General features: G+C 36.1%; 1 protein-coding gene across 1 annotated transcript; it reads left to right on the forward strand.

Annotated features, from left to right (window-relative positions):
• Positions 1-1,516: 1,516 nt before the first annotated feature.
• Positions 1,517-15,221, forward strand: LOC136062668 (uncharacterized). Its single transcript, XM_065762009.1, has 8 exons — positions 1,517-1,551; positions 1,646-1,727; positions 2,778-2,853; positions 2,924-3,043; positions 3,177-3,234; positions 13,747-13,842; positions 14,932-15,055; positions 15,138-15,221. Exons 1-8 carry the CDS (start codon positions 1,517-1,519, stop codon positions 15,219-15,221), a joined length of 675 nt encoding a protein of 224 aa, XP_065618081.1.
• Positions 15,222-15,361: the final 140 nt, after the last annotated feature.

The raw sequence follows: 15,361 nt of genomic DNA on the forward strand, positions 1-15,361 counted from the left end.
ATTAGTAATTAAGGAACCAACTGCATTAGTGAAACAGGTTCATGACTTTCAACATACATTAAATACAATAAAAAATTAATGAGTCTGCTAATAGGAATAAATTTTACAAGTTACTAATCACAATACAAACCTTCCTTTGGAATGTAGATGCATCATTTGCTCCCTTTGGGGACTCACTGCAATGAATAAAAAAACCCGCAAAAGAAAAAAAATAATTCATAATCCAAATACAAACACCAAATAAGATCACAGTGATAGGATCATCTACTAGAGTGATGCCAGTTCCATTTTTATGTTAACCCCAAAAAAAAAATGAAGATTATCAACTATATATTTTAACTCTTATATGCATGAAAACAATAACATAGGAGGTTAAAATTCCTCATTCATTATAGTCAATCAAATTCTTTTGCCATTTGATATATAGACAACAAAGACCATGGATGGTTCCCTATGGGGTTGTTAGGTTGCATCTCTTGTAAATTTGATATCCTTTTTCTTTTTTTTTAAGTAATAACAAATTTTATTAAAAAAACAACCCAGTACATCCGGGTTGTACACAAATAGAAGAATAATCAATCTATCAAATACAATGATCAAACATATTTAGAAGAGTAAAACAAGGAGGAGAATGAAAAGCAACACAAGGCTTTAAACAGAGGAGGGAATTCTTTCCTTGGCAGAGCATTCGAAATTTGTATAGCTCCAAGAGTGGCTTTCTTGCCATGGTGTGTAGGAAGTCGTTGATTATAGACAATCTGAGTGAGGGAAAATTATTTTGAATTGTTGTTTTATGTGTAAAAGACATGATGGGAGTGTAGCTCATCTTTTCCTCAACTGTGCAGTGGCTCAAGATTTTTGGTCTTAGTTTTCTACTTGTTTGGTGTTTCTTGGGGAGGGCCTTTCTCTGTGATGGAGTTATTATCATGTTGGAAGGGACATTTTAGTAAGAGAGGTAATGGGAGGATTTGAAAAGCTGTTCTGTTATGCTTGATGTGGAGTCTTTGTAGAGATAAATGCTCACTAATTTGTGGGAAAGGAGCTAAACTTGATTGAGTTTAAGTTCTTATTTTTTAAAGACTTATATGAATGGAATTTGAATTCTAATACTTTTTCTATTGTGGATTGTCTAGTGTTCCTGGATACCTTAAGCTTTCATTAGCCTTTCTTATATTTTCACTTTATTTTTGTTTCTAATTGCTTGGGCATCTCCTTTGTATATTCTCCATGCACTAGAGTTGCTCCCTTGAATCTAAATTGACTTAAAAAAAAAAAAAAAAAAAAAATCTGAAACCTCCATCAGCTTCAAAACCAAAGGGTGACATAGCTTGTCCTTTGCAATGAGGAGGCTATGTCACCCTTTGGTTTTGAGGCAAGTCACCTCACAGCAGGGAATTCAGTTATAGGGTGTTGCCAAAGTCTTGGGCTCAATTGGTGAAGCCGATCGAGTTCAAGGTGATTTGAAATGGGTTTGGCCTTCATTGAGGTTCGATTGTGGTATTTATTGCTGACAACGATGACTTGGGTGGGTAATGTACGCAACATGAATTGGTTCACAGTTGAATGACAGTTGGACCCTCTGGATTCGTGACAAATAAAATCTCCAGTTGGGGTGTTTATGATGGGTCTTGCCACTCTATTGTAGGTTGCAGCAAGATTGGGTTGGCAATGGTGAGGGTGTTTTTTATTTCTTAATAAATTATGGGGAATTTGGATTGGCTTTGGAGGTAATTGGGTTGTTTTTCGATTTAAAAAAAAAAAAAAAAAATCTGATAATGCTATTTGCTGATATGGACATGCTTATTTTGGCCTTTTATTTGCCACATAATGTTAACTTGTGCTAGTGCTCTTGTAGCAGTTATATAAATTTTGTGTAAACTCATCATATAGGGCACATCTAGTAGTGTTCTTGTCTTTGTGGATAGATTCTTTAGGATTGACTTTGCAGATACACAGTTAGAGCATTAGAATAATTAATCATGATCTTATCAAAAAAAGAATAATTAAAGTCAAGAGTTTTCAAAAACTACTCTGATAATGCTATTGGCAGATATGGACATGATAATTTTGGCCTTTTATTTGCTATGTGATTTTAACACATGCTAGTGCTTCTGTAGCAGTAATATCACATTAGTGTAAGCTTATTGTCTAGGGGGCATCTATGAGTGTTCTTGTCATTGTGGATGGATTCTATAGTGGTTGATTTCTAGACCTAGATTTTGAATCAAAAGGTTGGGTTTTTCATTTTTGTCTTTTAGAGCATTGTTGTCCCTTTGTGAAGCTATTATTATCATCCCTTTGAGTTTTACTTATATTATATTTCACTTATCAGAAGGAAAAAAAAAAAAGGATTTTTGTTTGATTTATCATATCATGACTTAGTCCAAATGTTGGATTTTAGTATTCTATTGTCTTTGTTGCTTACCATTGTTGACTTTTTTGAATTGCATGTGCCTAGCTATTAGTCACTAACAGTTTAGTTTATGATCGAAGAAAGAACTGCTTAAATGCAGTAGATGGAAAAAAAAATTGGTTGAAGGCAATGAGATGGCTTTATATCCCTGCAAAATCATTTGGAAAAGGATAGATGGGTGTTGTGTATTCATTTGCTTACTTAGACAGTGAGCTAATCTATTTATTTCTAGTTATAGCTATCATGAGTCTGGACATGAAGGCATTTCAATCTAATCCTTATTCTGCATTTTTTTGTCTGATTGGCCTCCAATGGGTTAAATCTGCTAGAATTAAGATGGTGACACTGGTATTTATAAAAACAGATAATTGCTACAGCTCTTCTCTTTGTTAAGACTGTTTATATAAGACATCTGGACAAACCTGAATTATCTTTTGATTGTAAAATACCTTTTTATTTATTTTTTATTTTTTTTAATGCATATATTGCATAATTGTTTCATCCGATAAGTGTGCTTATTGACCACCGATTTTACATTGTCTTTATATGGGTCTCAGCTTGCAGTGGAGTGCATTTTTTGCTCAGCATGTATTCGCTTTGTGGAGTGCTGTCCACAGGAGGGACTTACTGGTTTGTAAATTTTATATATGTATCTATCTATCTATCTATCTATCTATATATGTATATGGATATATTATCATGCTGTTTTCCCCTTTAAAATGGTAATATCTTGTTGTGATGTATCGGATTGTGCTCATTACAGAGAAGCTGTGGTCTGGGCTTGAGAATTTTGTTTTTGACTGGCTGATTAATGCTGACAGGTAAGCTGCTTTAAATGGGTGTGGGAACTTGTAGAGGTTATGTGCTCATTCTTTTTTCTTGCGTATTAATGACTCTGTTTGTGATAAAACTTTGGAATTCCTACTTCCTACTTCCCAAACGAATGTGGTTATTTCATCTTTAGGTTAAATATTCAACTGAGTTTGTGTGAGCTGTATCTACTGTACATAAACTAGGCTCTAGCTTTCATTAGATATCAGTGCAAGATTTCTACACATTTAAGCGTGTGAATGAGCTTATTTTCATTAGTTTATTAAAGCTTATTTTGTTTATTGTGTAAAAGTATAATTGTACCTTGAAAAAAGTAATGCTTTAAAAAGCTGTACACAGGACCTTAGTTATGTGGACTATCCAAAGTAAGAAGAATAATTGGACTTTCAGTGGAGTTGAAATTCTTTGTAACAAGCTAAAATCCTTATTTTTGAAACCCTTGTATGTTTTGATGGCTGCTTTTTGTAGCCCCAACTCCTTTTTAGATTTTTATGCTCTAATTGAATTTTCACATGTAATTTTTTAGAAAAATCTGGCCAGGAGCCTTATAATAGCTCAAATGACACTTCTTGGTGTTTTCAATAGAGATATTAAAGGTTCCAAACTAGAAAACACGGGTGCGCCGATTGGGTCAGTGCACTCGAGTCTGATACGCACGGACGTGCCATGCGGCCATGGACGCGGATGCATGTGCGTCCGTCACCATTTTTTTTTTTTTTTTTTCATTTTCCGATTCGGGCCGATACTGTCCAAAATAGGCCCGAATCAGTCTAATATGGGCCAAAATAAGTGTTTTTAAAAAAAAAAAAAAAAAAAGGTAAATTTTTTTGTCAAAACACACCGTTTTGACATCCTAGTTTAAAGAAAAAACCCTAAACTCATCTCAAACTCTCTCGTTTTCTCCGTCTCCTCTCTCTCTCTCTCTCTCTCTCTCTAAACCATGACTCTCGTTCTCTCTGTCTCCTCTCTCTCTCTCTAACCCACAACTCTCTCATTGCTTTTAAATTGGTATATGTTTACCATTATATGAAAAAATATGCTTAACAATATAGAGAAAATATAAATAAAAATATATTAAATAATTTATTAATAAATGTATCTTGCTGTACCTGCACCTTACTTTTTAAAAAATTGCTGAGTCACTGCACCACACCCGCACCTAAACCCAAATCTGCACCCATGCTTCCTAGGTTCTAAACCCCCTTCCCCCATTGTTGTAACTATTGAATTATCAATTTTTTTAAAGAAACATCTCTTCAATCACATAACAAAAACAATATTGAGTGTCCTTGAGAATCTTTGCTTTATTGTACAAGCCTGCAATTACTAATTGGGAAAGAAATGAAAGAAAAACTTATGAGAGGAGAGGAATATCTACCTTAATCATACCGAAAGAAATATCTACCATGATTTCTTCATGATGATTTTCTAGATCAAAGATACGCTCTGATGCAATGGAACATATAGTTAGGTTGCGTTTGTTTCGCCTGAAAACACTTTCAGGAAATTATTTTACACCCTTGTGTGTGTTTGGTAGCTACAAAAATACGGTCAACGAAAAATCATTTACGCTTTGACTGGAAAATAAGCCACTTTGAGTGTAAAATCATTTACGCTTTGATTTTACCTTCAAACAATTTCCGAAAACCACACCTGAAGAGAGAGAGCTCGAGCACACTCCTCACATGGTCCAAAACCTATCTCCAAGCTCACCTCAGCCAAGCTCCGACCAGCCCAACCAAGCTCCGGCTAACCCAGATTGTGCCGCCCCATGGTCCAAAATCCATCTCCAAGCTTACCTTCAAACCATTTCCAGAAGAAAAAAAGAACTGAACCAAGAGAAAGAGAGAGGCTGGTCACCGTCAAAGAGAGAGAGGCCGGTCACCTGAACTTGAGATCGACTCCATCGTCGTCTGGGCCATGCCTCTCAACGCCGATTTGCCCTGTTTCTCTCTTCCTCCCTCTGCCACCCATGTCACCAATCTACCCTTTTTCTCTCTACCCATGTCGAGCAAACCACTGCAAGATGAGCGACCCACCCTAACCCAGTCGCCTCTACTGCCTTTAGATCGAACCCAGTCGCCTGTCTCTCTCTTCCTTCTTCTCTCAATTTGATCGGATTTGATGAATTTTTTTGGTTGGGTTCTGTTTCTTCTGTGTTTATCTATTGAGAAATGATATTATATATTTGTTTGGAAGTTGAGAAAATGTGTTTTCTATAGTATTTTCAAGAATACAACCAAACACCAGAAAACATTATTCAAAGTATTTTTTGAAATGCAACCAAACACTTGAAAATATTTTCATTTCCTGAAAACATTTTCACTTAAAAATATTTTACACTCGGAAAACATTTTACACGGAAACAAACGCAGCCTTAGTGACACAATCAAAGAAAACAAGATGAGTGTTCCTGCCGTTTTCAGACTTAAACCCACTCCAATGCAAAGTGTGTGATAAAATTAATACTCAGCTTGATTTATTGGCAGTGTCAAGAATGCCCAATAACCTCAAAGGTAAAGCTTCAAGCACGAATTGTAATAATGTTAGGCACTAAAACCTAGTGTTGAAATGGAAGTACAAACAGATATTGCTAGGGCAACAAGAACGTGCTGTAGCATTTACAAAACATGCTGGCATAACAGAGCCATGTGTGGTAGATTTGATATAGCTTGTTGAAGAGTCAGTTATGTTGCTTACTCTTGAGAAGGAAGATTTCCCACTGCTTGATGAGGAGAAAGTTCAATTAGAGAACAACAAATCATAGGTACATTTGTTTTGAATAGTGAGTAGATGCATCTACCACTGATCCAGTCTCTATGTTGCTTGAAGTTAAAAGGCTTGATGAAGTGGAAAAGATTGATACAATGGTGCTTCTTGTGGCTCAAGATAAGGCTGTATCATTTGCAATGTTGGTTGCACACAGTTAAGTTGTAAAATATGAAGATTTAGAGTAAAATGCAAATAATGAGGAAGAGAAGAATATAGAGACAAAGAAAGGAAAGAAGAGGTTGAGGGCATTAACTTATCAAGCCCACACCATAGCATATATTTATATTAGGGTTTATAACGTGATAATAGAAATACCCTTATTAATATGCTAAAATAAATGACGACTAGAACTAACTCCAACACACTCCCTCAAGCTGGAGCATACACATCAAACATGCCTGGCTTGGAAGACAAACTCTGAAAGAACAAAGAGAGTGACGATATGTTTCTTCATCAATAAATCCTAAATGAAGTGACAATGCACCTCAATATGTTTGGTACGTTCATGGATCATGGGATTGTTAGCAATAAAGATGTCATCTTCATGAAGTGACAATCCACCTCAATATGAAGGAGAGATTGAACCCATAACATCTCAGAAGCAGTGTGAGCCATAGCTCTATACTCCACTTCAGCACTAGAACAAGCAACAACATTTTGCTTTTTACTTCGCCAAGTAACAAGATTGCCACCAACATAGGTACAATAACTATAGGTGAACCGATGATTAGAACGACTACCAGCCCAATTGGCAACACTAAAACCTGTCACATAAAGAGAATGAGAGGGCTCATACAAAAGTCTACGCGGAGCCCCTTTGAAATAACCCAAAATAGGGTAGATAGCTTCATAATAAGTTTGACAAGGAGCTTTCATAAACTGATTAACCACTCCAACAGCATAAGTAATGTTAGGACGAGTAACCCTAAGGTAAATTAACTTCCCAACCAAATGGCGATATCGACCAAAATCACTAAACAATTCACCTTGCTCCTTATCAAGTTTAACAGTGGAATCCATAGGAGTATCAGTAGGACGAGCACACAAAAAACCAATCTCAGTCAAAAGATCAAGAACATACTTCTGTTGAAACAAAAATAAACTTTGGGAGGAACAAGCAACTTCAATCTTGAGAAAATAGCAAAGAGTACTTACGTCCTTAGTATGTCATTGTAGACCCAAATATCTTTTTAAGTTAGTTATACTAGCAGAGTTTCTTCTAGATATTATAATGTCATCCACATAAACAATCAAAACAATAGTGCTAGTGGAAGAGTGATGAACAAAGACAGAATGAGAACACTGGAAACCATACCCAAGTACAACAACACTAAATTGATCAAACCATGCACGAGGAGATTGCTTCAAACCATACAATGCCTTACCTAATCGACAAACAAGGTGTTCACTACCAGAAACAACATACCCAAGGGGTTGATCCATATATACTTCCTCTTGAAGGTCTCCATGAAGGAAAGCATTCTTGATATCAAGTTGATACAAAGGCCAAGAGTGACTAACTCAAAAGATAGTAGGATCCAAACTGAATCCAGGTGTGCCACAGGAGAGAATGTTTCTAGATATTCAACACCATATGTCTGTGTGTAACCTTTGGAAACCAATCGTGCCTTAAGGCGCTGAACAAAACCATCAGGGAGGTACTTAACAATGTATACCCAACGACAACCTACTATGTGTTTCCCAAGGGGAAAGGTCGTAAGTTCCCAAGTTTGATTCTTGTGAAGAGCACTCATTTCCTCATCCAAAGCACGTTTCCCTCCAAATGAAGACAAGGCCAGCTTATAAGATGAGGGAATAGAAATAGAGGACATGGTACAAGCATATGAATGCAGCCAAGGTGAAACAAAGTTTACCTTGTCATAGGCAATAGGCAAATCATCAGTTACTAGAAGAGGGGTGGATGAAGTAGGAAACCTTGAATGAAGAAGATGTAGCATTAAGGCCATATGACATAACATGTCTATCCTGAGATCACTAATAAACCTGCAAGGGAGGATTAGGTTGGGAAGCCAAAGGTTTTGGAGGAGGAGAAGAAAGAGGAGAAGACAAAGGTACTAGAAACGTAGGAGATGGGAAGGAAACCTCACCCTCATGACTAGAGATAAGATCATGTGACATACATTGACCGCATGAAGAAAAGAATGTGGTGAACTCAAAAAAGGTAACATCAACACTCACAAAATAGCGGCGAAACTCGGGACTATAACAACAGTAACCTTTTTGAGTAAGAGAGTATCCAAGGAAAATTCACTTATGAGCTTGAGGAGAGAGTTTATCTTGACCAAGAACAAGGACATGAACAAAAGCAACACAATCAAACACACAGAGGAGTAAGTGGGAAAGGAGAACGGGTAGGATATAAAAGTGAAAACAAAGACTTATGATTTAAGATATTATAAGGCATACGATTAATAAGATGGCAAGCAGTAAGAACAACACCACCCCAAAAATGTTTTGGTACTTGCAAATCATGGAATAACAAGGTGTGAGCAACGTCTAGTAAATGACAATGTTTTTGTTCAACCACACCATTTTGTTGGGAGCTACGAGGACAACTAGTTTGATGAATGATATCACGATCAGTACAAAAGGAAATCATAATAGATTTTGTATACTGTAGCGCATTATCAGATCAAATAATCTTGATGCGTTTATTAAACTGAACAAAGATTTCATTATAGAATGTGGAAAAAATATGAGGTGGTTCATATCTCCCTTTTATAAAAAACAACCATGTCATTCGAGAATAATAATTCATAGATATAAAAAAATAATGGAATTCATTCGAAGTACAAACACGAGAAGGGCCCCATATGTCTGTATGGATTAGTTCAAAGGACTCAGATTGGTGACTATGACCACTACTTGAAAAAGAACTACGATGATGCTTCCTTAACTGACAAGACTGAATAGTTGGTGGATTTTACCATGGTGTGTGGGTAGTGATTTCAATGCTATTCGCTTTCCTTTTGAACATTTGGGGCTGCAAACTTCACTAAGAGTATGCACAAATTTTCTGATTTCATCTCCATTAATGGGTTAATGGATATCCCCTTGGAGGGTGGCTATTAGAGCATTAGCATCAGAGAATTCCAATTCTACTCTATTTTACCATTCCAAAAAGCCACTTTATCATTATACCATCTCATTTTACAATTCCTTCAGCATCCCAAACTTTTATTTTCCAATTCTACTCATTAAAATAATATATCTACGTAATAAAATAATATATCCCCATTTACATAATTTATTCTTTCTTTCTCGTTCTTTCTGTTCAACAACCACAAATTTTACAGAAAACACCATCACCACATGCCCACCACTACTGCACTACACACACCTGACACCACCAGCCACCCATAATCTACCATCAACACCTTTTTTTTTTTTTTTTTTTTTTTTTAACCATCTGCAGAAATCCACAGCCCAAACCATCAATTGAGCCACACACACACCCACCATCGAACCAATTGGAGCCAGCAACAGCCACCACACCCATCAGACCCACGACACCACCCCGATCCATCATCAACCACGGCACCGCCCCGATCTGCTACATCAAACCATGAGAACCATGGAGGCTTGATTCAAGGGAAGAGAAAGAAAAAAAAGAAAGGGAAGAGAGATCAAAGAGAGACAAAGAGGGAAGAGACCCGCGCCACCGCGACCATCTGCCATGCCGCAGCACCACCTACCCATGCCCACGCCGCAGCACCACGCCTTATGATCTAGAGATGGGTACCGATCCACACAGAGAGGGATGAGAGAGGAGGAGGGATTGAATGAGAGAAAGAATCAAAGAAAAGGGTACCGGTGAGAAAGAGAGATGAGTTGAAAGAGAAAAGTCAGAGGGAATAAAATATAATTATTTTGGTTTACAATACTGCTACAGTACTATTCTACCTTTAGAATAGTACTGTAGTAGTATTGCAAAAAAATTTGCAATACTGGGGTATTGCATTCCCTGATGCAAAGCATTTTGAGGCTAAAAATGCTAAATTCTCCCTAAATATGGCATTAGCCTTCTCCAATGCTAATGCTCTTATTCTTGGTCCAATTCATTGTCCAGATAGACTGTTGTCTCTTTTGTCAAGAGTGGGAGGAACATTATCCTAATATTCATCAAAAATAGATGGTAAGAGTGTTGTCAGACCATTTTCTGATTTCTCTAGAGGGTGGGGATATTCATAAGGGACGTAGGCCATTTCGGTTTGAGAACATGTGGTTTCAGGTGGAGGGTTTTGTGGGGAAGGTAAAAAAATTGATGGGACTCTTATGATTTCTACGGTACTCCTAGTTACAGGTTAGCTATGAAGTTGAAAGCTTTAAAGGGTGATTTAAAAAAGTGGAATGAAACATAGTTTGGTAATGTAACCATTAAGAGAATGAAGTTTTGGAATGATTTGAATGCCTTGGATTATAAAGAGGAGAGGGTTTCCTTATTTGTGAATGAAAAGCTTGAAAAAGAGAGGATTTGCATGGAAATTGAGAAAACTGCCTTGTTAGAAGAAATTAGTTGGCGACAGAAATCTCAAGGGTACTATGTTTAAAGGAGGGAGACAGTAATACAAAATGTTTTCACCAGATGGCTAATTTTAATAGGAGGAACAACAGTATTGGCAGTCTCAATATTGATGGGGTGTTGATTTCTGATTAGGAAGTTATTGAAGAAGGTATCACTTGGTTTTATAAGAATCTTTACTCAGAAGATAAGCTACATCACCCTCACCCAAATGTGCTGAATTTTTCCACAATCTCTGAGGATAAGGCTGGCTGGCTGGCCGGAATGGCCCTTTGAGGAAGTGGAGATTTTTGGGGTGGTCAAAGATTTCAATGGAGATAAAAAGCTCCTAGACCTGATGGTTGTGTTTTTCCAGACTTGTTGGGCCATTATTAAAACAAATCTTGTGGAAGTCTTTCAGTACTTTTTTGAGAATGCTCAATTTGAAAAAGTTTGAATGCAACCTTCATTTCCTTAATTCCTAAAAAACCTGATGCAGTGGAGGTAAGGGATTTTAGGCCTATTAGTTTGATTGGGGACATGTATAAAATTATTGCCAAAGTTTTAGCTAACAGATTGAAAATGGTGCTTGGGGACATTATGTACAAATCTCAAAATGCTTTTGTTAAAGAAAGATAGATTTTAGATTCCGTTATGATTGCCAATGAATGTTTGTATAGGAGGATAAAATCAGGAGTTCCTGGGGTGTTGTGTAAGTTGGATGTAGAGAAGGCATATGACCATGTGAACTAGGGCTTCCTCATTTATATGTTAGAGCGTTGTGGTTTTCCTGAAAAAATGGAGAAGGTGGGTTTCTTTTTGCTTCTCTATAGTCAAATTCTCTATCCTTATCAATGGCACTCCTTGTGGTTTCTTTGAAAGCTCTAGGGTATACAACAGGTAATTTTGAATTTTCTAGAAGAGCCATACTGTAGCGTTTACAAAACATACTGGAATACCAGAACCATGTGTAGTAGATCTGATATAGCTTGTTGAAGAGTCAGTTATGTTGCTTACTCTTGAGAAGGAAGATTTACCACTGCTTGATGAGGAGAAAGTTCAATTGGAGAACAACAAATCATAGGGTACATGTGTTGTGAATATTGAGTAGATGCATCTACTACTGATCCAGTCTCTATGTTGCTTGAAGTTAAAAGGCTTGATGAAGTGGAAAAGATTGATACAATGGTGCTTCTTGTGGCTCAAGATAAGGCTGTATCATTTGCAATGTTGGTTGCACACAGTTAAGTTGTAAAATATGAATATTTATGGTTAAATGAGAATAATGAGGAAGAGAAGAATAGAGAGACAAAAAGAAGAAGAAATAAGAGGTTGAGGGTGTTAACTCATCAAGGTCACACCTTAGCATATATTTATATTAGGGTTTATAACATGATTGCAAAAACACCCCTATTAATATGCTAAAATAAATAACAACTAGAACTAATTCTAACACACACATTGATTTTTTTTTTTTTAATTTAAAAGTAAGAAAAATTGTACAAGGAGAAGACTACTTCATTAAGAAATGAAGTAGCCAGAAAAAATATGTACAAGCAACAAAAAAGAAGAGCAAAAAATTATGTACAAGAAGAAAGGGAATCTAAAAACAGCAGAATTGATTCCCTAGAAGTAAATCCCCATGCATGAGACCAATCAAACAGGGTTCTTGCAAATAAAGCTAGGAGCTAATTCCCGGTAAGCACCAAATCTTCAAATATGTGATTATTACGCTCCCTCCAAATAATCCACATCACACAATGTGGTACCAAATTTCAAATATTCGAAGAGTGCTTTCCCAACCAATTTCTCCATCCTACCAATAAATCAATAACCCTCTTGGGTAAAACCCAAGTAACACGAACCTATCTAAAAGCAAAACTCCATAACCAAGAAACCTCCCCACAGTGCAACAAGAGGTGATCAAAATTCTCCCCACTACATTGGCAAAGGCAACACCAATCCACAATTGTAAAGCCCCTTCTCCTCAAATAATCACCTGTGAGAATCTTCCCCATGCAGCTGTCCAAACAAAAAAAGACACTTGGCGTGGAGCCTTCACGCCCCCAAAAGCTTCTTTATTCTTGGTGTTGCCAAAGATAACTCAAGAGTTGGTGCAAGTACCCTGTGCCAAAATCTTATCGTTCAACCCTTCAAAACTTTGGATCAAGTTTTTTCCATCAATGTGAAAATGATGCGGGAACCATGATGAAAATTTTATTCTAATTTAGTCTAATTTAATTTCGGAAGTCAATTGTATTTTTATTAGTCATTTAAATTTTATTTTAGATGTTAGTAGTTGATTAGGTTATTAGTTTTTTTTTTTTTTTTTAATTTAATTCACTAGAGCCAATGATATTTTTGTAATTCAGTAATTGGAATTTCCCAACTCAAGCATGATTACGGTTTCCTAAGTCAATTAGAATAAGAAATAGGGTTAATTCATAGTCTATATAAGCACATTATTGTACCTCATATGGAGAAAATTTCCAACTTGATTGATTAATAAACTTTCTCTTGGAAATGGTCTAGTGCTAACTCCAGCTAGTCCTAGGTACCAACTCCTAGGTTTGTTCTCTCTAATTTGATGCTAACTCCAAGCTAGCATAGGTGCTAACTCCTATGTTATTATCTTTTATTTTCTGTTCTTTCAACTTTTTTTTTGCATCCATTTTGGTTTTGATTTTGTTTCGCATCATCTTTCCTGGCTGTTTCTATTAAATTTATCTTTATAACTTAAGGGTACCTTTCAAAGATGCCTTGTGTGCATAAGGGTTCTAGTTATACCCTAAAATAGAATTTTATCGCTTACCTAGAAGAAGGGAAAGGGGAAAAATAGGAGTTGATTGGCTGTTTGTTCTACTGTTCAGATTGGAAGTTTTATAATAATATCTTGTAAAGAATACTTCCATAAGGATAGATAGTTTTCTATCTCTGTTTTCTTTTTCTATTTTTGGTTACTTATCCAAAATAAAGTCCCGTTGTTATTTTTTTAGTGTGAATTTTGAAGTACAATCATGCTTATGAATCTTATGATCTAGACTGAAACATGTACTGTAGACATTAAGGGACTTGATATTTTCCTTTGGTCAGAATGGACTAGGTCATATACTTCGGAATTTTATGAACACATCATCATAAGCCTTGAGAAGTTTATAATGTGCACATATACATTTTTTCTTATGAATTCAGTATACTCTTATTGCAGGGTTGTTAGTCAGGTTGAATATCCCTCGTTGGTTGATTTGCGTGGACTTCTTCTGGACCTGGTTGCTCAACTCTTAGGTGCCTTATCTCGCATCAGGTAATCCAATCAGGATCTTTAGAACTTGAACTTTTAAAGATTCTGCTCTGATTCAAAATTGTTTCACTGTTATGAAAGTTATTCTGGAAATAGGTAGTCTCTGTAGTGTTTAACTGTTTATATTCTCTCATATTTTAAAATTTTGGCTCTATGAGATATGCAATCATTGCTGCTTAGTTGGATTATTATAAGACTACATAGTTTTTGGCAAACTGAATTTACTTGTTCCATGATTATGTATCATTGGATGTTGATCAAGTATGGCATATCTTAGTCTCATCATCTATGGCCCGTTGTGACTTGCTTTCGGGGTAGCTTGAGGAAGAAATTTTTGTTTTCCCTAATGATAGAATTATTGCTTGGTGAATACTCTGAAGTAGCTATTCATACCTTGTATCTGTGATTACATCATTATCATCCTTTTTTGCTTCATTATGTCTGAAATTTCTAAGTTGATGCGAATTTAATTGCTACCTATAAATTGCAGCTATTCCTATAGTTTATTTCTAAACTGCACACAATTAAGTTGTGTGTGGGAACTAGCTTCTCTTATTGGAGGAAACCAATGCAACCTTATGATAATCTGCATTATTTTGGGGGGCCGCCTCCCGGGTGTGTGCTGGGAGAGGTACCAAGTTGTTACATGGCTGCCTGTTTGTCATGACAGTTTTTTTTTTTTTTTTTTAAATTTCCTGGCCTTATGTAGTATATGTCTAAATCATGGTTTAAAAATGATTTAGATTACTAATAATAGTGTTCTCAATAATTTGATGCTTACCCTCAGCTCCATATTGTCGTGTCTGGTAGAATTTGTGTTTTGCTGATCAGACGGGTTGTTCTTAAAGCTTTTAAAATATGATTATAAGTAAAGAGCTAATTCAGCCAAAAAAAGAAGAAAGAAAGTAAAGAGCTATATTTTGACTATAGAATGCTTCTACTAACCAAAAGAAATATGCTTCTCGTTACATAAATTAGTTGATTGGGTAGTCATAGTATGAATGTGAGATGGGAGCAACCATCAATGTTTGGTTCTGTATCTCTGGAGTAGATCATATTTAAATTTATGGTTCTTTCCCTTTCCTATTACAGATTTAGTTCTGTGACTGAGCGCTTTTTCATGGAACTCAATACACGTCGGATTGACACTAGTGTTGCCCGAAGTGAAACCCTTAGCATCATTAATGGGATGCGCTACCTAAAGCTTGGGGTATGTGTAAGTTAAAAAAAAAAAAAAAAAAATAAATTTCCTGGCCTTATGTAGTATATGTCTAAATCATGGTTTAAAAATGATTTAGATTACTAATAATAGTGTTCTCAATAATTTGATGCTTACCCTCAGCTCCATATTGTCGTGTCTGGTAGAATTTGTGTTTTGCTGATCAGACGGGTTGTTCTTAAAGCTTTTAAAATATGATTATAAGTAAAGAGCTAATTCAGCCAAAAAAAGAAGAAAGAAAGTAAAGAGCTATATTTTGACTATAGAATGCTTCTACTAACCAAAAGAAATATGCTTCTCGTT

Source organism: Quercus suber, unplaced genomic scaffold, assembly GCF_002906115.3.
Source record: "Quercus suber isolate HL8 unplaced genomic scaffold, Cork oak 2.0 scaffold_438, whole genome shotgun sequence".
Classification (NCBI taxonomy): domain Eukaryota; kingdom Viridiplantae; phylum Streptophyta; class Magnoliopsida; order Fagales; family Fagaceae; genus Quercus; species Quercus suber.